Source organism: Lepisosteus platostomus, chromosome 2, assembly GCF_059453375.1.
Source record: "Lepisosteus platostomus isolate fLepPlt1 chromosome 2, fLepPlt1.hap1, whole genome shotgun sequence".
Classification (NCBI taxonomy): domain Eukaryota; kingdom Metazoa; phylum Chordata; class Actinopteri; order Semionotiformes; family Lepisosteidae; genus Lepisosteus; species Lepisosteus platostomus.
In genome coordinates, this window is record NC_142612.1 from 69,154,639 (window position 1) to 69,175,909 (window position 21,271).

The 21,271-nt window shown below is 38.7% G+C and overlaps 1 protein-coding gene across 3 annotated transcripts in view; it reads right to left on the reverse strand.

Moving 5' to 3' along the window:
• Positions 1-21,271, reverse strand: part of yeats2 (YEATS domain containing 2) — a 45,760-nt gene that overhangs the window by 9,026 nt on the left and 15,463 nt on the right. For 2 of the 3 annotated variants that reach the window (XM_088615856.1, XM_088615846.1), the window contains 14 exons: positions 20,002-20,113; positions 19,454-19,498; positions 18,409-18,601; positions 16,788-17,024; positions 15,790-15,942; positions 14,059-14,162; positions 12,563-12,667; positions 10,478-10,666; positions 8,868-9,126; positions 4,904-5,065; positions 3,951-4,066; positions 2,123-2,272; positions 1,395-1,430; positions 15-185 (listed from right to left, as the gene is read on the reverse strand). In XM_088615856.1, the coding sequence (XP_088471982.1) occupies positions 15-185; positions 1,395-1,430; positions 2,123-2,272; positions 3,951-4,066; positions 4,904-5,065; positions 8,868-9,126; positions 10,478-10,666; positions 12,563-12,667; positions 14,059-14,162; positions 15,790-15,942; positions 16,788-17,024; positions 18,409-18,601; positions 19,454-19,498; positions 20,002-20,113 (2,032 nt within the window). The remainder of the gene's footprint in view (positions 1-14; positions 186-1,394; positions 1,431-2,122; positions 2,273-3,950; positions 4,067-4,903; positions 5,066-8,867; positions 9,127-10,477; positions 10,667-12,562; positions 12,668-14,058; positions 14,163-15,789; positions 15,943-16,787; positions 17,025-18,408; positions 18,602-19,453; positions 19,499-20,001; positions 20,114-21,271) is intronic. The other variant, XM_088615864.1, reaches the window with a different exon arrangement.

The window sequence follows — 21,271 nt, forward strand, 5'->3', positions numbered from 1 at the left end:
GTGGAGGGACTGACCTGCTGTGCGGCGGGGACAGTGGCGAGGCCAGCCGGAGCTCCGGCAGAGCTGGCAGCAGTTATCACGCCTCCTGTCATTCGCAGAGTGGTGGTGCCAGGCTTCGACAGGTGAGCTGCTTTGACTGACCCGTCTGACAATTTCACCGTGGAGCCCTGGGTGCCCCCCACCACCTTTAAAACACAGGAGGCATTGGACCATAGCGTTCACATACTGGAATGTGAGCAGAGATGCAGGTGCTCTCACCTTGTGCTGTGGATGTCAATTAGGGGGGCAGAAGCACTGGGAACTGATGGACATATGGATTGAATGGATATACAGTAATAAGCAGCTGTCTCAGATACACTACTATTTCTCGAAAGTTATTCAGGCTTCAAAAATCATCAGATACAGGCAGAATGTTTAGAAATTCGACTGCAGTTTTGTAACAAATATTTATTAGCAGTATGCAGTTTCACTGCCTTTATAGATGAACTTGTCAAGGGTCAGCAATGGACGGATGTGACTAGGGCCAGTTATTCCACAGTACTATGTAAAATTGTGTCACTGCATGATAAAAACCACATAATTAAATCTCAATGTTAAATGGGATTTTCTAAATTAAAATTAAAAGACTCTCACACACCAATATTGCTCTTATCTCAAAACACACTATAACTGCTGACATTTAAACAATTAAACTAGAGTGTAATATATGTGTTCCACTGCCTCTTTGCTTTATCTCTCATTTTTTATGAGAATTGTGACCTAACAAAACTGAGGGGCATACAAAATCCCTTAGTTCATTAGGGTTTAAAAATGTCTTGAAATCAAAACGAACCAATTTTGTTCAGATACAAACCACAAAAGAAAAAAAATGTTTCACAGGAACACAACAGCACAGAAAAATACTGCACTACCTATTAAACTCATAGGTTTTAGCTGTTATCACAGAATGATTAGTAAACATAGCTTAATAACTTTACCTTTACCGTGTCACATTTTCGTAACAAACTATTAAAGAATATTGTTTTTTGCCAATTGGATTTTATTACACACTATGCATAAAAAAGTAAAGTCTTGTGAATGGTCCAACTAATGAAAATATAAAGAGGAAAACAATGAGAAATAATGAGACCCACTGTACCATGCATGTAAGCCTCAATGTCACGGTTGTTAAACTTAATCAGATCAGCTGGGGCAGATCGTTTGATCAGCCGAAGCAGCGTGTGTGAAAGGTCCCTTATTGCAGCTGACTGCTTCACAGTAATCATCGAAAGCATTTCTTAATTGCCCAGGCATGCATAAAAACTCTAAATACAAAAAGCAAATAAACGATTTTATTTAAGAGCCTTGACTTGAAAAAGGTAGTAAACAGAGGCATCGCTCCTTGCTATACTTACAGTACTTTTAGTGGTGCAACTCCTGTAAGGATATACCTACAGTAACAAAATGTGATTATTTCTCCACAACGACAATCTCAGTAATTAGGAACCCCCATTCTAGACTGCTCAGCTGCAGTCTCTTTTAGCAAAGATCATATGTTGATGACCCAGATACTGTAAGTTACGAAAATTACTCATGGGGCAAAACAAAATCGAAAACTCTTTTACATCCATCATCTTATGATGTGAGAGAAATGCTAAATGATGCTAAAAATGCTGTGCAAAAACAAGCACGATGGCTTGTTGCATACCTTTGAGAAAAAGCGGTATGATAAAACACTTTAATGTTTCCCTTCAAACTCTTGCCTTTGAAGGTATAACGTTTGAAGGTAAACACTAAAGTGATTTAATTCAAGAGTTGGAATATGATTCTATTACACTTCTTACTGTTCTATAACAATATTAGGAATAATACTTTTAAAAAAAAGAAGATGCACAATATTTGTGCAGCCAGTAATTTTGAGTTCAGAATAGAAAAGGTGCCATTATAGATTTGGAAAAGCTATTAACTTAGGAACCCGCCATCACATGTTTTGTGGCAGTGATTTCTCAGTTCTGCTTGTTCATTCCTAAAATAACCTCAGCAAAAGTGGAATCCTGACATAAATAACATAATATGAAATAAAAACACAGCTCAAAGACAGAAAGTCAGAAGGTTGTAGTGATGTGCTTCGCTGTGGCTTTACCTGAGCCAGAATGGCCGCCTTCTGCCCAGCAGTGACCCTGATGGCTTGCTGTGTGATGGAAGAGGGGGAGGAGACACTGTGACCGGAGGAGCCCACAGCTCCCTGCTTCCCGGAGCCCTGCGGGGCTGGCTGCCCCACCAGAAATGTCCCCTGGAAACATCAATGCACTGTTTAATCAATATGAACTAAAATAACAGCAACATTCTCTAAAAGCACTGGGGATCCGATAACAAGGGCAGTAGATAGCAGCTGAATTACATGTTACCTTACATAATCATCTCTCCCCCTGGCAAGGGCAAAGGAGTTTTTTTAAAAGGGGCAGTATGACACACATGTGAAAAACAGGAACCTCCATGGTTTTGTATATCAAGATGGGCTTCAGACCTGTATGATTTCTTCCATAGTCCTACATACTGTATCTCTGCAGGATATTTTCTTTTCTGGTTTTCAAAGCAAAACTCACTCCCCATTTTCCGAAGGACCGTATGAGCATGAAGGTGCAATGCAGCATGAGACAAAACTGAGATGAAAAAGGAAAACTAAGAAAAGTTTCAGAAATTCAGTTGGAATTTGTTTGCTGTTGCAAAAACGAGTCATCACAATTTACACTTTTGAAAAGAACTACTGAAGTGATTCCATCTGCTGGCCCAGTTCATAAGGCATCCAGAAGAGCACCCACTCTTTCACATCTTCACATACAATGGACCAACAGTGTCTCTGAAACAGCCTATTAGCATTATATTGCTCCTGAAAGAACAAAAACTTTAATACTTTTACAAAACTCAGGTTAACTCATACATTCACATTTCTTTAGTCTTGAATATTGTAAAAAAAGTAACTCATTTTATCTTTCACTAACACTGATGCACTGAGCTACTGTAAATAAACTGAAAGTACAGCCTAGCCATATCCCTCTGTGTAGTCAACCTTTACCCTGACACTTAGCCATGGAAAATGAAACGAAAACAATATGTAGATCGTTGATAGATGATGATGTTGTATTCCATTGTCAGGGGTTATTAACTTCAAGGGGAAATAAGAAATCACATGAAATCTCATGTAGAAAGTATAGCACAGAAAATAAATTAAACAGACCTTTTCTTTAATCTTGCTAATGTTTATCACACATGCATTTTACTGACACATTTCCTTGTATAGCTATTAATAGTGGAAAAAGCAGAAAACATTAAATATTACTGGTTAAGAAGCTAGATGTCTCTGTGCCCATATATCTTTAGAATGATTGTGATGGTTAACGATCAAAGCATCTATCTTTTTTTGGCTTTTCCAAATTCATTCTACAAGTATTGCAAAGTGAATCATAATCATTAATGTACATAGCACAAAAGCAAAAGTTAAATACGTATTACAAATATTGCACTAAAGGATAACAGCAATTGCACTCCAACAAATTCAGGATTAGTTGAGACACAAATTACTAACAAAGAAAAATTAGATTTAAACTTGGAGCTATTGGAAAATGAAAAACCAAAGATTCTATGAACCACAAAGATAAGAATCTGCCAAATTAAAATCTGGAAAGCAAACACAGCCGGCTCCAAGTACAGTATGTATTCATGCTTGCTTTAGTTTGTCATCTAGTAAGAAAACAGTTCATTTGTGATATGGTCCAAATAGAGAAAAGCATGGCTCTAATACTGAAAATTTAAAAATCATACATTTCCACCAAATGTCTAACAGACAATATTAGTAGCTACAAAATGAAAGTCAATGCCCTGCAGAAATTTGACATGGGCAGTCAATAAAAGTTTGGGCCGAAGAGCATCTTCAGAAGTTGCGATAAGTAAGAAAAGCTTTGTATACACACCTGTGGTGTTTGTTTGAGGATGTAGGAGGTACACGATAGGTTTTGGGGGAGACTGCTGCTTGTGGGAGTCTGGGAACCTCCTCCACTTGTGGTAGTAGCACTTTGGGACTGCTGGCCTATGTAGAAAAAACCAGTAAGGTTTCTTACACTATGAAAATGATCTAATACTTTAAGCACTACAACCCTCATTGTAGTGAAACCCAGAATGCTCATTATAATGCAGCCTAATATTGTATGCCCTTTTCAGGTTTGGCTAATGAGGCCTGTTATGTGCCACTGTAAATCCAAACTGCTCAGTTTATCTGCTATAATCAGTCAGTTTATTCTCCTCCCACTAGTGGCAAATGAAAGGGTACACACTACGTTTTCACAGGAAACAATGAAAAAAGATGAGATTAAGAAACCACAATTTCTCCAGTAATATATTTATTAATATGCAACTCTGTTATATCAGAAAGAATAAGGTTTAGGAATTTAAAATTAAAAGTGACTACATGAAGTCACCATTATCTTTGAAACACTAGGAAAGACCAAATGCAAATGAAGAAATGAAGAAAACAATGCAATCCTAGTGCTCCCATATTGAACATCACAATATACTCCTAATAAAAAAAATCACATGGTTATTTGCACCATTATATGGCAGTATCTGGAAAAACACAATCTAAATCTCAACCTTTCATTGTTGTCTGCTTCGAAGGCAGCCGAGATATAATTTGGTCTAGTTTTCTATGAGTAACTAGTATTTATCCAATGGGGGAGTAAAAAATAAAAGATAAAGACAAGGAAAAATAATAAAACAGAAAAAGATCCTCTTGGAACAACCAATTTATTAAACCTTAAAACGTCACTGGGCACTTGATATCAAAGGATTTTGTATCTTTTCAACGCATTGAAAAGCCAAAAGAAAACAGAACATGTCAGAACGAGGACAGGGCATCAGCTGGGCCTACCTGAAGGATTAGAAGCCCGCAGTATGGCTCCCTGTGGTATCAGCAGAAGCTTGCCTTTGCCTGAAGGATTCTTGCTGTTGGTTGTCAGGTAGAGTTTTGTGCCTGGAGGTAGATTGGCCAGGTTTGCGAGGTTGTTAGCTGGAAGCTGGAGCGTAGCCATAACTAAATAACAAGGAGGAAAAACAAGACAAAAACACAAAAAATCGATTACTGATGATGTAACCAAGTTATAATGTAGACTATTCTGAAAACAGTTAACTTTGAAGTACTTCAGAGAATGATTGAGCCAGCTTTATGCACAATACCTGCTTGGAATAATAACCACAAGACACTAAAAGGGGAAAAATAATAGAAAACAAAGTCAAAATATTTTTTTATTTACAGAGCTAAACCAAAAAAATATATTTAGGAGTAAAAGACAGTGGAACACGGTATTCTTCTTATTGTAGTAAACTAATTTAAGCAAGTGGAACTTTCTGAGATCCCATGCCTTTCAATGGGTAACATTTTCTGCTCAGAGAATTACCTCTGCTACACATACTTAACACCAAGATTAGGATGAAAAGTCACAAAAGCTAATCTTTCTTCCCACTAATGCAATGTGATACAGTGAAACTCCAGTTGCAGATGGACCATGCCATAATGACACTACAGGGAATACTTAAACTTTAACTGAAACTGAAAATCTCCTACTGTATCACTAAAACACATGAAACAAAATGTAAATAAAATAAAAGAATAGTTTTTAACTGACATCCTATCATGTACTCTCCTGTGTTTTCTGCAGACAGTATTAAGGTAGATTTAGGGTCATGCCTATCAATGAAGTAGCAAGAGCTTAATCAAAATGCATTCTGTCAGGTGCATTATCAGTCAATTTTTTTTCCAGAAGAAGAATAATCAAAACTTATCTCTAAAGCAATTATTTCACCTTCATGCATTTTTGAATTAGAACATAAAATACATCGAGGCAAATCCTTCCAAATTTCTTCTAAATTAAAGCTAAAGTGCAAATCAACTGTTTGTCCTAATCCAAAAAATAAATCTTTTAATGCTAGAAGCAAAGATGTCATCGAAAAAAGCTCAAAGCTGAACATAATATTAGGTAAGATGAAAAACTCCACTTTACCGTTAGAAAAATTCCATCACTTTTATCCAATGCAAAATTCCACATTTTCTCACCAACAGATTTTAATTTTGAAAAACAAAAACTAAGAGAAATGCAAGATACAACATCAAATTGTGGGCAGCTTCTCTCCCTATCTCTTGGAAGTGACTTGTTATTACAAAGCAGCCAAATTATCCACCACAACAAAAAATCAATGAGTGCAAATCAATATGTAGCACAGAAAGAGAGATCTGAACTATGCAAGTTTCCCTAAGAGAAAAGCAAGTACTACAACCCATGGGACACATACAGGGATTGATGCGCCGAATAAAAATAAACAGGATTTTTGTTTTTGGTGGCACCAACATTTTTTAGCTCTTCATAATGTGAACCTTAATAATACACAATCAGACTGTTGGTGCTCCTAATTGAGGTTTTGATCTTTCATGGCTGTCATTGATTTAAACTAATCTCAGGATTAGGAATCTGGCAGCTGTCTTGCCTCTCAGGAAGCAAACCCACATGGACTTCCCAGTGCCACAAACCTGGATGGAAACCTAAACTTGTTTCTTTGGAAACGGGATGGCTATTCACTCAGCAGCAAGTTGCAGAAGCACTGAATGGCTACCTAACCTAGATGACCACATAATCCGGGGCATCATAAAAATAGTACCCTGTGCTGCCAACCAGTCTCAATGTGAAGACTGTGGGTATTGCCAGTGATGTATAACTCTTGAAATGTGCTAAACTGTAAATGTGCACTCCTTCTAACAGCACACCCAGATTTGTAGATCTGTATATAAAATTAAATGCTGGCATTTTCAAATTATTCAGAATTTAAAAAAATGGGAAGTCTTAGGAAGTGAGTGGCTTATATTGGGGGTTCATGTTTTCCCGTAAAATCATTTTTTGTATTGCCGCTGGTTGGATCATTAGCTTTGCCATTTATGCTAGCATTCTCATTGCTGTACTGAAAAATCACAGCACATGCTACTTCATCATTGCAAGAGATATGACACTATCACTATAGTAATTGGAAAAAAAATGAAATAATGGATATTAAACATGCCTAAGAAAAAAAAAGCTTCACATCTAGTCTGTAATATAATGTCAAAGATATTCTCCTGCATCTATTATAGGCCTAGTGAATTGCCTTTTGTACTTCAGTGACAAGAGAACTAATATATATTTAATGGCCTTCTAAAACTTAGGACACTGTACTTGCACAGTACAACTATCAGCTACGATAACTACATGTCGTATGAATTCTGAAGTATTCTTTCTAATTTCCAAATAGCTTGACAGAAAAGTAAAATGGAATTTTCAGTTTATTAATTTCACGCAAGATTGCAGAACTGCAGGAAACATAAAATGAAACAAAGGACAATGTCCCTCATTCACACTGCTGATTACAAGAGTGCTTTGTTTCTGAGCCAAGCTTATAAAAACTAATCAGTTCTTTTTTATTTGAAACGAGATATCGAGGGTAATCTGAAAAATCCTCCCTTCCTTAAACTTCCTAGAACTCTGTTCTACCCTATTTCTATGAAGTGAAAGTAGATACCTGACTTTAAATTACTTTGCTTCCATATGTAAATGTATTAATAACAATTCAAAAACTGCATCGATTTTTATAATAATAATTCCTTACACTTATATAGCACTTTTCTGGACACTCCACTCAAAGCTCTTTACATGTAATGGGGACTCCCCTCCACCACCACCAATGTGCAGCCCCACCTTAATGACACAATAGGAGTCATAAGTGAGTACACAGTATGCTCACCACACATCAGTGAGGAGGACAACGGAGTAATGAAGCCAACTCATACATTGGGTGCCCTGGGTCCCACTAACACCACTTCCAGCTACAACCTTAGTTTATTATATAGTTATAGCAACCTTAGTTTTTCCCAGGAGGTCTCCTATCCAGGTACTGACCAGGCTCACACCTGCTTAGCTTCAGTGGGTTGCCAGTCGTGAGTTGCAGGGTGATATGGCTTCTGGCATTTTGTCATCAAGAACTTCTTTGTCACTCAACAGACCATTAAAACTTCTTACAGTGATGTTATTTTGTGCATTACCCTCTTGGCCTTTCATCAGAACTGAGCCAGGCTTTGAGAACGGACACAATCAGACAAACTCAACAAATCAAACCCTGAGAACGAGTTTCATTGACTGTCAGAACAGTTGCAGAGGCATGGAAAAGACAACCAAAGAGCTTTGCAAGTATAACTTGGCAGAAATTCTACACAAACATATTTTTAGCACATGTTTTGGATAATACAATGAGAAAATATTTGTTCTAAAACCCTAGTTAGATTTCATAGAATTTGTACAGAGACAGGTTCTTTATTTAATATCTAAGAATATAATGACCTCAGGGTTTTTTGCTCACACAATTTAGATTTTTTTCTTGTAAATGGCTTTAACAATATAATGTTCTCACAGATGTTATCTCCCTTGTTCCAAAGTATCACTGTTGGGAAAAAAAAACAGACTAAAAACACTTGTTATTTTCTGAGAAATAACAAGTGAAAGGACTCTACTTATATTAAATCACTGTACATGTCATGCCAGAAATCTAAGAACAGCAATGCCCCTGACATTCTTGCAGAATATTATCTTGGAGATTTCACTGCCTGCACAGCTTCTGAACACTTAATTTCTCATTACTCGTTAATTTTGTGAAACTATACCTGTGAGTCTCTCTCTGAGTCAACAGCAACCCTCTCTATTGAGGAACATTCAGAAGCGCCACCTTGATGAATAAAAGGCACTCTGACTCTGAACACCAGAAGGAAATAATACAGTAGCTTCACAGAGCCCACTAGGATTCTGAACCTATCACGTTACCTGAGCCCTGGCCTCCAGTCTTGGCTGTCCCAGCAGAAGAGCTCTGTGCCTTGGTGACGGTCTGCACGGACTGACCAACAATTGTGCCACTGGCTCCGCTCACTATAGCCTTGGCCACACCCTGGGCGATCACCTGTTTCTGCCCCATCACCTTGGAGGCGGCTGGGCTGGACTTGGCTACCAGGATCTGACCACTGCTGATAGCCACTGCCTGCTTCACTGCTGACTGCAGAGCTGAGCCCACTGGGATACCCACGACCTGGGGGGGGAGAACACACAGCTCACAACCACGCCTCTGTCAGGGGAGTGTGGGGGCTACTTATTATAGGTTATCTTCGTTTTCATCATCATCATGTTCCCAACCAATAACTGTGTCAAGCAAAGCAAAAGAGAGCAACAGCACATAGATATGGGAACTTCTGCAGCATCATAATTCGAGTTCAAAACTGTTAGAGAGTGGTAAAACAGCAGATGTTCCAGACCTCCATCATCACAAGGGAATATGTGACTACATTTCCATATAAGAGAATTTTGCAACATAATTGGCTGCTGTAAAAATGGTTTAACCTTTACTTCAAGTTGTACGGTATAACATTGCATATATGATATTTATAGTGGCTCTTGAATTGAAATAACACATACTAATAATTAAATACAACTCAATCTGCAAAACTACTAAGCAGAATCCACTGAAGTACCTCAAAACACGGGTGTTTAACTGTATAGAAATAGTACATTTTTGTTACTAATCTACTAAGGAGTACTGCTGTTTAAAAACATCTTCAGCACTTTTTTTAAATGCTCCACACGTTTTGCAGGTACGCATTAAGTAATCCTCAATGAAAATAAGCTGAATCAGTATTCCAGAGGAGTCAGGGGAATTATGCAACAGTCTATAAGGATCTGACACAAACATGAACATCAGCAAGTGGGGGGATGGACTTATTTTGATGTTGCCTGAAGCAGGCTTCTGAACCACTGTAATAAAAAGAAAAAAATGGGTTTGAACATCCCCCACCACACCTTGTTACTTCTGAAACAAAAAATAACACTTACAGGATTTAACATGAATAAACTATTTTCATGTACAATATATTCACTAATATTTTGTGTGACTATTTTCTTTTACTATTACATGGCACATGGTATTACTAGTACAAGGCTATTAAGGTTAGTCATTTTCAGCTCCAGTCCCTGAATGGAAGGCCCCGGGTTTTTGTGCCACTGCACCTTAATTATTTTCAGACGTTAGCAAAGCTTAATTGATTTTTCATCACGGCTTCAAGTGCACGATTACACGAATATAAAATGTGCAGAGGTTGTAAGTTTGAGGTCTGACATACGCATCGGCCATTTATTGTTAATACCAGTGGAAGCAAGCCTGCCATCTGTTCGAAGAAAGATACATCACCAATAGCAACTTCTGTATACTAAAACTCCTTTAAATGGATAGGCAGTTTGGTTTTTGAACGAGTGGGAGTTAGAAATACATGAAAATCATGAAAACTACAATTCTGGAACAACCGGCAACACTATCCCTCTCATTTGACTCATCAGGATGGTGTGTACATGACAAGAGACTTCAGAGACAGTTAAGAAAGATGATGGACCTTGTTCTGTGTGGCTCCAGCACCAGCAGCACTGGTCTGTTTCTGTGGCGACACAGCAATCATGTGACCACCCTTCACTGCGACAAACTGCTGTGCCGGCTGCTGTGAGGTTGCCGTGGAAACAAGCATCTGCTGCTGCTGCTGTTGCTGCTGTTGAGGAGCCTCCCCGGGCTCCTGTTTAATAATGACCTGAAAAACAGAGAGAAGAGGCCGTCCCGCCCAGGGTCACGCTAGCCCACTTTCACACTGCGATATGCATCCTTTTTTCACACATTGCATACAGCCAATCACCTGGAGTTATTCAGACTAGAATACTTGTCCATTTAATGTCAACCCTAAGCTCTTTTTAAAAAAAAAAACAACTCTTTAATCCTTAAATTTATGACCAGAAGTTACAAGGGGAAAATGTGTCACAGCGCAAGCTAAAAAGGGACAATTCAACACTGAAAAGTAAAAATAAAGAAGAAAAAACAATGTTTTGGTTGTAGGGGCAGAGATGAATACAGTATTTGGTGAGATGAATACTGTCTATACAGAAAAGACAAGCTAAAGTCAACTCTCCTGTGAGCTGATATGCAAATCTCTGCAAAATCCAACATGTAAAGCTTTATTTTTGGATCCTCGACTCATGTTAAATCTTGTCATTCTGTAGTGGGTCATGCTGACACCCACGTCATTAGTGCTGCAAAGGTTACAGACAGGACAATATTTCATCTTCACAAGGGAAGAGCAATTAGATACTGGTTCCAGGATTCAATGTTTCCTAAAGGGAATCAAGTTATTCTCTGCAGAGAACATCACTGAGGAGATGTCCTACTTATATAGCTTTTGAAGTGAATGGCACATACATGTGCCCAATATAGCATCTGGTTTATTAGTCTGTGGCGGTAAAAGAAAGACATTAGCAGCAACAGAAAACTTCAAAAGCTCCTATGTAGCTCAACCCAGAATGAACAAGACAAGATTATGCCAAAACTGGCAGTGAGTTTGGACTCAGGGATACACTAGAAAAAAAAGGTCAACTTGTTTTGACCAAAAATAAAAACAGTTCTACAAAGTCATAAAACAACTGTAAACACATGCATTACTTTTCTTGAATTGACTTTTCTGCACATTAATCAATAAAGAAACATTATTAAATAAATAATTTTTAGAAAATAGCTATAGTTCCATTCACTCATGCTTGTATAAACTATCATGTCATCAAGTGAAATACACAGGCGATCTAATTACTTGTATTATAAGCACATGCTATGACAGTTATATAGGACTTAAATGTAAAAAACTAATTGTAATAAATATAATATATTTTTATATTTAAACACCAACATTATCAGTGGTCAAGACTATATGTTTCAACAGCTCTGTTTACACAATTTATTTACCATATATTTACACTGATTCCATATGCGTTTCACATGGACACTGAAATGTAAAACAACATCTGGATATACAGTGCATAGGACCATAGCAGTGATGTTTCAGTAAGATTCTCTAAAGAAGATTGTCCAGCCGATCAAACTAATTCCTTCTTAAAAAATGTAAAAGCAACTTCACAATAGTCAGAAACTCAAGATAATTTACTTGTGCCTGGGTAATTGCTTGGGAAACTGGAAAACATTAGGACATTAGATGGAATGATCAAAATAAATCAATCCAGGATTGCATTGTGAAATTTAAAGTACCCCTTCCTTAGAATGCTCTAAATCAGTTTCCCCCAAAAGCATGTTTATAGTTATGTGCAACTGCTATGTGGCTGATGTTTTTTTAAAATCAAGAAAATAATTCAATAGACCTTTATAGACCTTTTTTCATTTTCAACTTTTCCTTAAAGGGACTTTTTCTCCAAAAGCCTCAAAAGCATTCCCTTAATTTCTCATATATTTATTGCTCTTGTAAAGAAATGTGTAAATGAATAATTCTAAGACTTATTATCAACAAATTAAAATGACAAGTAAAATCACCAATTACTTTTGTTTTGTTTTTACATTCTGTGACATACTTTCTTGCCACGTTACTTCCAAAGCACTACAGGGCCTGTGCGATTTTTTCCAACCTCTTAGTACAGCTGATTTGCTGGCTCACCTTTGTGAAGGCACCCAGTCCCCCGGACAAAGGCTTTGTGCTCTGAACCTTGGACTGGCTTCCAATCGGACAGAGAGGAGGCATGGCTGCAAACAGTGATTCTTCCTGCCAACAAAACAAACAGGACGCAATCACGACCAGCAAGCACCGGGCTTTCTCCAGTTAAAAGATACGAGAAGAGAAATATGCAAAGAAGAACATGCATATAAACTGTATTTCATGTTTGATAAATGTGTTTAGATAACAGATTGTAGGTTTAGGATAAAGAGGAAACAATTTGTCCCTATGTTGGTCTATAGTGAAGTCTGTATGCTTCACACTTTATAATATCAGTGAAAAACAGAAATATAAATTCTTACTTTTCCTTTAGTATTGTGTACATAATGCAAAAGAAAACTGAAAAATCTGATACATCATCTCAGTCATTTGGTATTTTGGAAAAGAAGGCATGTGAAGCAACTATAAATAACAGTGACTCAGTCACAACCCTAAAGGTTTCATGACAGCCTGCAGTCAGGCAGTTGCTGTTGCTGATCCTCTTTAAAAGTTCAGTGTGGCATCTTCACTGTGCTAAATTAAGGATCCCTTTCTGTCATCAACAGAAAGAGGCTTCCATTGCATTCTCTGGATAAGGCACAACAATCAATAAAGATTCGACAGGCCATTCCCAGCATGATTACAACACATCACCACTTATGGCTATGGGCATGATGTCAATAAGAGTCAAATGCCTTTAGTTTCAGTACTAAACATTGAGAAACAAGAGCACCAAATGTAATATTAATGTAAGTGGAAACTTATACCTTTCATATTTTGTATGATGCTGTAACATAGGAAAGGGGGAAGATGGGCAAATGGGCATTGCTCATTTGCAAGAATTAATTAGATCCACCTTTTATACCAGTAGCCACATCATACATACAGTATAGCACATTACTTAGTCAGAGGTGACAGGGCGTATCTTAAATTGTTACCCCATAGTCTCACCAAGTAACTATCCAGTAGAGGGCACTGCATTTCAATAAAATGTGAAGTTTTCTCCATATTTACTACAGGAGAGGCCCAGCCTTTATTTCTCATACCAACTTCTCAAGTCTAGCACATGTCAAAGATGCAGTGCTCCTTTGTCACTCCGCCATTCTGAAGAGGTTTCGGACAAACACAGCAAAAACCGCTAAACTAGGCAAACTGCGCCCCCATGTAAAGCTGAGAAGACGAAAGATTATACACCTTTCAAGAGATGATACACTGTAAACTGTACACTGATACACCGTAAAACCATGCACAGTTAAGAAGACTTGTGAAATAAGTTAAAAAGTAAAAGCATCACCATAATAATTGTTCTTTTTCAATTTCAAAACGTTGGTATTGGTGTTAAAAGTAAACAAACGTTTAGTCAGATTTTATCTATGCACCTTATTCCTCCTAATTCAGATTAGACTTTTTAATTCCTACAAAGGGTTTTTAACAAACCATCATTGAGCCTGGGAGCTTACCTTCACTCCCGACGTGATGAAGCTGGTGCCGTGGACTTTGGGTGCTGGTGATCGTGCTCCCTGAGACACCTGGGGGGAGCTGGACTGCTTGCCTGTCGGACTTCCTGTGGCAAAGAATCACAAAACTGAACTATTAGTTGTCCCAAAAAAATGCAGTATGTGTTTATCACAAAAGCTTCTCTCAACCACTTTTTATTTCAGAATTCCCTCTTGAACTGGGATGGACAACAACTTGATTGGTGGAATTTAAGGATCCTACAGGAGCTCCAGGCTCTCAGAATCAAAGATAGTTCCCGGTTTCCACAACATATGTATTGTTCTAAATTAGCAAGACAATTTTCCACAGGACCCTTTACTCCCACCAAAATGTTGAAATACATGAGAAAATTATTTTAATGCAAGTTCATGAGTTATGTAACTTATTGGTAATATATATATATATTTAACTGATTTCACAGTAGACAAGTAATTCTGTGGAAAATTCCACATTAAAGCGATTCCCCAGGGAGTGATACAAGTACAGTTCAAGTACCAAAAATACACACAGAAGGGCCGTTTAACTGTTTGTCATGCACAACTTTCAAAATAAAGAAAATGCTTTATCAGCTGCTTCAAATCACACTATATTCATGTAGGACTACAGCATAGATGTAACCAATTTTCCAATGGCAGGTGACTGAAGTGGATCATTGTGAGGCGTATGTAGAATCAAGAAAACCCCTAATAGCTACAAAATGAAACTATGATACTGTTGTGAGCCTGTTGCCTACCTCCCTCATTGTAAGTCTTTAATACCCACCAAGAGCAGTTCCTTTAGGACTCTCATCTATCCTCTTTAATTTCTCCCTGTCACCAGGCCGCAGCAAGCAGCAGGCTTGTAGCCATAGAAACCTTCAGAACAGTGCTTTCTCACTGCATGTTAGCATTTTTGTGGGCTTAGAATAAAGACTGTTTTTTAAAAACAAGTTTCCAAAGGCATGTTTATCACTCTCCATAACTGACAAAGGACAGCTGCTCTGGCTCTGTGCAAGCTTGCTCTTTAATGCATTCAACTTTTTTATTTCTGTACAGTGCTTTAAAACTAAGAAATTGTAAGGAAAGCAGGACAGGTACACTAAAATTGTGGAGCCCATGTATGGGATGCAGCTTTGCACAGCTGAGTTGAGTGTCTTTTAAAACCCAAAAGCGAAAAGAGCTGGAAACATGATTGAGTCTCATTTTTTTCTGCATCAGGACATTTAAGATGGATGAGTATGCAGATATGCATAGTTTTTTTCCTGAACCTACTCCTCAGTAAAGGTTTCCTAAAGTGCTGAGACGTACACAGTGAAGAAACCTTAGTCAGCTTACAGTAACAAAACAAACACACATGTGCCACTTAGTCTGGGAGAAATATTGCTTTTGAAGTGTTTGGTTTAGCATTACTCAAACATGTTAGATACAGTACATTATGTTAAATCGATGGTATACGGTCATACCAAGTTAGATATATACATTAGATGAAACATAGTAGGCAGATCAAATAAACAATGAAAAAACATACATAACGGAGAAAAGGGAAAAATTAGGTCTGTTGATGGCAGATTGTGGGGACACACATGGCAACAGAAAAAAAGAATATTGACATCTTCTGATGATAAACCATCAGGATCTCTAAGATGAGAGAGGTGTTAAAATGTCAGCTAGGGGTAGCTGCTGCAGCACTGCGATAGTGAGAAGGCCTTGCGGTACCTGCAGCCGAGGATGCCATGCCAATGCCCTGCCCAGGCTTGTCCACGATGATGTAGGGGTTGTTGATGACAGAGGAAGCCTGCTTCATGTGCACTGGGGTGGAGGTGGGGGTGCGGGGTAGGGGGGAATGACTGGGGGTGGAGATGGGAGAGCCTGGAGCACAGAAAGAAATAAAGACAAGCATTCAATAAGCCCACTGTAGTCAGCAGCTTCACTGACTGGTTTTGGGCAAGATGGTAAGCCCAATCAGGAGATGGCCGTCCTGTCCATCCTGACCAGGTTGTTAAGGTCTGCTGTGTTATTTGTTACTGCAAGCATTTACCAAATAGCTTCCACTCCACTCCCCAGGTCAGCCTACATCATTTGGTGGATAATACCCAAGTGGAGAAGAAGCTACTTTATGTGATCTTTTAAATATCTCAAATGAAATGCCACAGTCTGTTACAGGTTGAATAATTTAATTTGTTCCTTTCATCAAGTAGTATAGGGCACAAGTAACTACTTTCTAAATTAGAAACCAGATGCCCAAGCTAGTGGCCTTCAAGCACTTGGTTTTATTAGTATACACAATCAAAACTGCAGAGTGCTGAAAGAACTGATCCCAAAAGAATTGTCCTATGCTCACAACTGTAAACATTTTTTTATAAATACATAAAGGATTACATTACAACAGATAAGGAAGCTAGAAGAACTGTTAAAAAAAAAAGAAGAATTTGGTCAGCAAAAGATCTGAGTGAGTCACCAACAGGGTTTCTAGTTCTGTACTGAAGTTTTTTTCTCTTGTGTAAACATCCTGCACAAGAGTCTAGGAAGGTCCTCTGTGAGGTTTTTAGAATTATAACTAGACAAGCATGAAGAATAATAAAAAACAAGAGTATCAACAGGGCAGCATCACATTCAACAAATGTAATACAACACGCTTGAAGCAAAGTAACTTAAAAGTGATTTACTTTTATCCAGTATAAGACGACACAACTGCTTCAAGAGAACTTGGGTACCTGATACAATCTTGCAGCTCATAGTGATTGGCTGGAAAGACTTCCCAGGGGACTCCGCAGGGTTGGGTGCCTGTCCCTGCGGCACGATTTTACAGCTTGCTGTGATTGGTTGAAAGGCAGAGTTCCCATGAGAACCAAGAGTGATTTTCTCAGTGGCTTTGGGCCGAGTTGGTGTGCGCTCTGAGGAGAGGAGGGTGTAGCCAGTGGATCTGCCAGCTTCACTTTTGATAGGGAATCCTAAAGGAGACAGAAAGTAAGCCTTCACAATACAGTCTTATGTAAAGGAAGCTGTTTGTTGGAGAACATGACTTCATAACTGTAGATTAATATGCTCCAGGATTTTCAACCTGCTGCTGAATCACCAATGAAGTAAACCTTTGGCAGGTGAAGAGATCAAGTTGATTCATACCTTTTCTGTTTTACTCTTTGCTGTCTGACACTACTAATTGCAAGGTTAACAGCCTTTCATAAATCATCCTTATTAGCATACAGCAATGTTAATTTTTGAAATAGAGAAGACTAAGATGAAGACAGTGGGACATTATTCTGAAGAGGCTTTGCAATATGAGCAATTTCTGAACATTCCACAGCTTGCTATCTCTTATTATGCATTTGAACATCATACTGTAGTATTAATTTATGTTGCCCATGTATTTCTCAGATGTCACTTACATTTCTACCCATTTACACACTTAGGCATTAACTAGAGCAAAGCAAGTGAAGTTCCTTGCTCAGGGGTACATCAGTAATGTCCCACCTGGAATATGAACCCAAAGAACAAAGTATTAAGTCCAGAGCCCTGTCCAATCCAATTTTCACATGGCCTTGGCTCTTTTAACAATGTGACCTTACACAGCTATTTATGAAGAGGTTCATACCAACTCCATTTGTGTGTCTTCCTAGTTTTTTAACTTCATGTGCTTTCTGCTTAAAACAGAGCTCTGCATCAATTAGGTTTTGCAATAATGAACACAATTCTGTGAAAAGATACCCTTAGAAAAACCTATAAAAGAGGACTGAAGTGAGTAAGCACAGTATTATCAATGTAACAGTAGCACCGATATGGAAGGCAATTTAAAGTTTAGCTCTGTGCTGGCAGTGACATGCATGTCCAAAGAATTACCTCCAATATAAATAACATCTTTTCAGATGCTACTGTGGAATAGTAGAATGGAATTTCAGTATTAAATTTCACATATTGGAGATATGAGTCATGAAAAAAAAATCACACATTAGCTCTATGGACAGTGATAATTAATCAACAAAGATCTCTTACAGTTTGCACATTAAAATGCAATCTGTTTTTATCAAGTAGGCGAAAAACTGCTGTGTGTCTCAAGACATTATCTTCACCCCTAGATTTAACAGGAATTGGCTTTTCAACTTTGGCGAAGAGAAAAATCAAAACAGGAGGGGGCAAAAACAATTGACTATCCCAAAGAAATAATATACTCCACACTGAAGTCTGATAAGCACACGGGGCACCACCTACTTTATCACTGCTTCACTTGAGAAATCATTTCCTCCATGCATTCGTTTTCCCCAGAAAAAAACGTTACGGTAGGAATCCAGCAAAAACAAGGGCTGAAATGAAGAGCCTTCCACGCGGACACCTGCTCACCTTTCTCTGCCGTGCTGAGCGAGTCCTGAGTGAGGCGGACCGGGGAGGACGGGCGCCCTGCCGAGGGCCCGGGAGTCTGGGGAGCGGAGGAGGGGGTATCGGGCTGAGCAGATGCTGGCTGGCGGGAGGAAGAGCAGGGGAAAGGGAAGAACTCCTCCCCCAGGGAGTTTCGGTGCAGCTCCACGTCCACCACCTCCCGGGCAAAAAGAGAGAGGTGAAGAAAAAGTATTTGATTGTGTAAATGAAGAGGGTATTGTGTTTGTAACTATTGGGTGGGCAGCACAGCACTGTTCTGTTAAAACGCCACTAACGGAAAAACTGGAAGGGCAGAGAATGAAAGAGAGGGAAGAGTGAAAGAGGGCAGAAAATGGGAAGAGGACTGAAAAAGACTGGAAGGAAAGTTGAAAATAAGAGATCAAGTTCTTATGAAGGCCAGGGAGGAACAAAGAAAGGAAAGGAGATGTAGGAAGTCAGAGTATGCAGTAACACAAGTGAAGGGTGTGACTGAAGTTCGTTCCTAAGCGATACACAACACAAGTTGAAGACAACAAGAAAGGATGTTTTCACAATGAGATGGCTTGGCTCTTCCAAGTCACCCAGTCATTTGCAGCTGCAAGGACTAATTAGGAACACATGCTTCAGTTTCAGATTTCAGTTTTTAGCAGCTTGCTTCGTTTCATTCTGAGGTTAAAACTTGACCAGCATCTTTCAGTACCGCCTAGCCAACTGGTGAGGTTTTTTTCTAATGCTTTTACATAAAAACAAGGTCACAATAATCGCCACACTCTATGAATCATCACACAGATTAAAACGAATGTCACCTGAGACCACTGTTTATGCTTTTTACCTACACAATAGTCTTTCTGAAGTTCCAGGCTAGGAAATCCTAGGAGAACCTTGTAGGCCGTGTAGTGTTAATTGACTAATATCAAAACAGAGAACAAAACCGATAAATCAGATGCTACATTACAAGGAAAGGTCTATGGCTGCATATTTTAGGCATAACATGATCAAACTGTTCGGCCTCCAGCTCACGGCACCTTACCGTTTCTGCACCAAGGGTCTGCAGACCAGTGTAAGTTCTGTCAAGCTGTGTGAAAAGAAAAGCAAGGGGAATAATCAGGTGAGCAGCTCTACTTCAGAGAAACGTACTGCCTTGCCTAGAAGGCAGCTAATTGAAACTGCAAAAAAGAACAGCAACACAGACTAATATAAATGTGTTCCACGCAAACAGCAACAAGAAATGAATATGTAATTATAACAAGTATATTCAAATAAAAATACGTACACATGTAGGTGGATTTCAGGAGACAAAAAATATATTAAAAACTGCCTAATAGATATTTATCTGACTTTCATTACATACTGGCTCTCAACAGGATTGTCTGCATTTTCCCGTTTTGCTTTCATTTTTTCTTTTGTACTTCATTTACTGTACAAAAGAGACAAGCAATGCAGTAGTTTACTAATGGTACTGTCTTTCTCGGTGACCCCTGCTGATCCCACGTTGCACACATCCTCTCTTTTAAGAATGCGAAATGCCAGCGGAAACAGAGACAGCAGACTTGATTTTACCAACAGCGGTCGCCCTACCTTCAGATGGTGAATGATATCGATGCGTTTGTTTCGGGGGTCCTTGAAGTGTATCTGCACTCGAACGGGAAACTCCCCCCAGCCTCGCCGGGTCAGGTGGAAAGGTGGCTCACTGTGGCACAAAGACATCAACAAAGCACGACACTCAGCTGTCAATTACAGAGCAGTAAAGATACGTCTCAGGGCCAAAGCTGTGAGCGATCGCACTCACAATTTTAAAAGCCAAATTCAAAGACACAGTCAAGGTTTACTTACTAAACCTTGAAAATCAGAGCATTTCCTGACCACCACTGTCTGTATGATTTACCCAAAAACGAAAGTGTTTGGCTAAGCTTTTTTGGGGGCATTTGCATGGATAGTACCTGTTCCTTGTTCTTGTGCCCTGCTCTTTATTTGTATGTTCTGCTCTAAGTTCACAAAATGTTGCACACAAAAATGCTGCTTTCATTGAGTTTCCAGCTAGCTTATCAGTGCTTTGAAAAACTTTGAATACGAAACTGCACATAAACCTAAGAGGTGAAAAATGTAACAGCACAGAAAACGGAATTGAGATAGGAAGCCACATATATCAAGGAATTAACAAGGCACACTTCAAATGAGTATTTAAGAGTATTGAAAAGAAAAAAGAAAAAAAAGTATAGAAAATCAGATATGACAGACCCTGAAAATTGAATCCTGAGGCTTAATGGTTTAAGTTAAACACTCACCCACAGCAAACTTCTAAAAGAGTTTTCATTGAAAATGAAACAGGACCCATTTAAGATCAACATGCTGTGTCATTAAAATAAGGCTTGCTTCCTAGAGAGGCCTGTCCTGGAATGGCATGATCTCCTGGTCTTTTTACATTAGCGAGCCAGTGGCTGGGGCAGATCACCGTTAAACTTGCTGTGTAATAGTTAATATTTCTTAACAATGTACAGGGGAATGTATTTAAATGTACCACTGGTGTACATACAGTACAGAAGGGGTCCCTGTTATAATTCACTCTGAAATATGTTTACCTCAATAATGTTGTCAAGCTATTGGGGCTGCAGTTAAAAAAATCACTTGCATTTACGTGTACTGTACTGTATTTGGGTAGCTACAATCGACACTTGGTCCCAAACCCTACTCTATTCCATTCATTCTTATAGGAAAAACCTCTCTGATTTAAGGTGAATTTAAGTTTATGCCCTTAACATCCCCAACCCTTCATACTTACATTTTTCTTATTGGGAAAACTTTCCCCATATATCTTATCTTGCTATAAGTTACTTTCTTATAACAAATA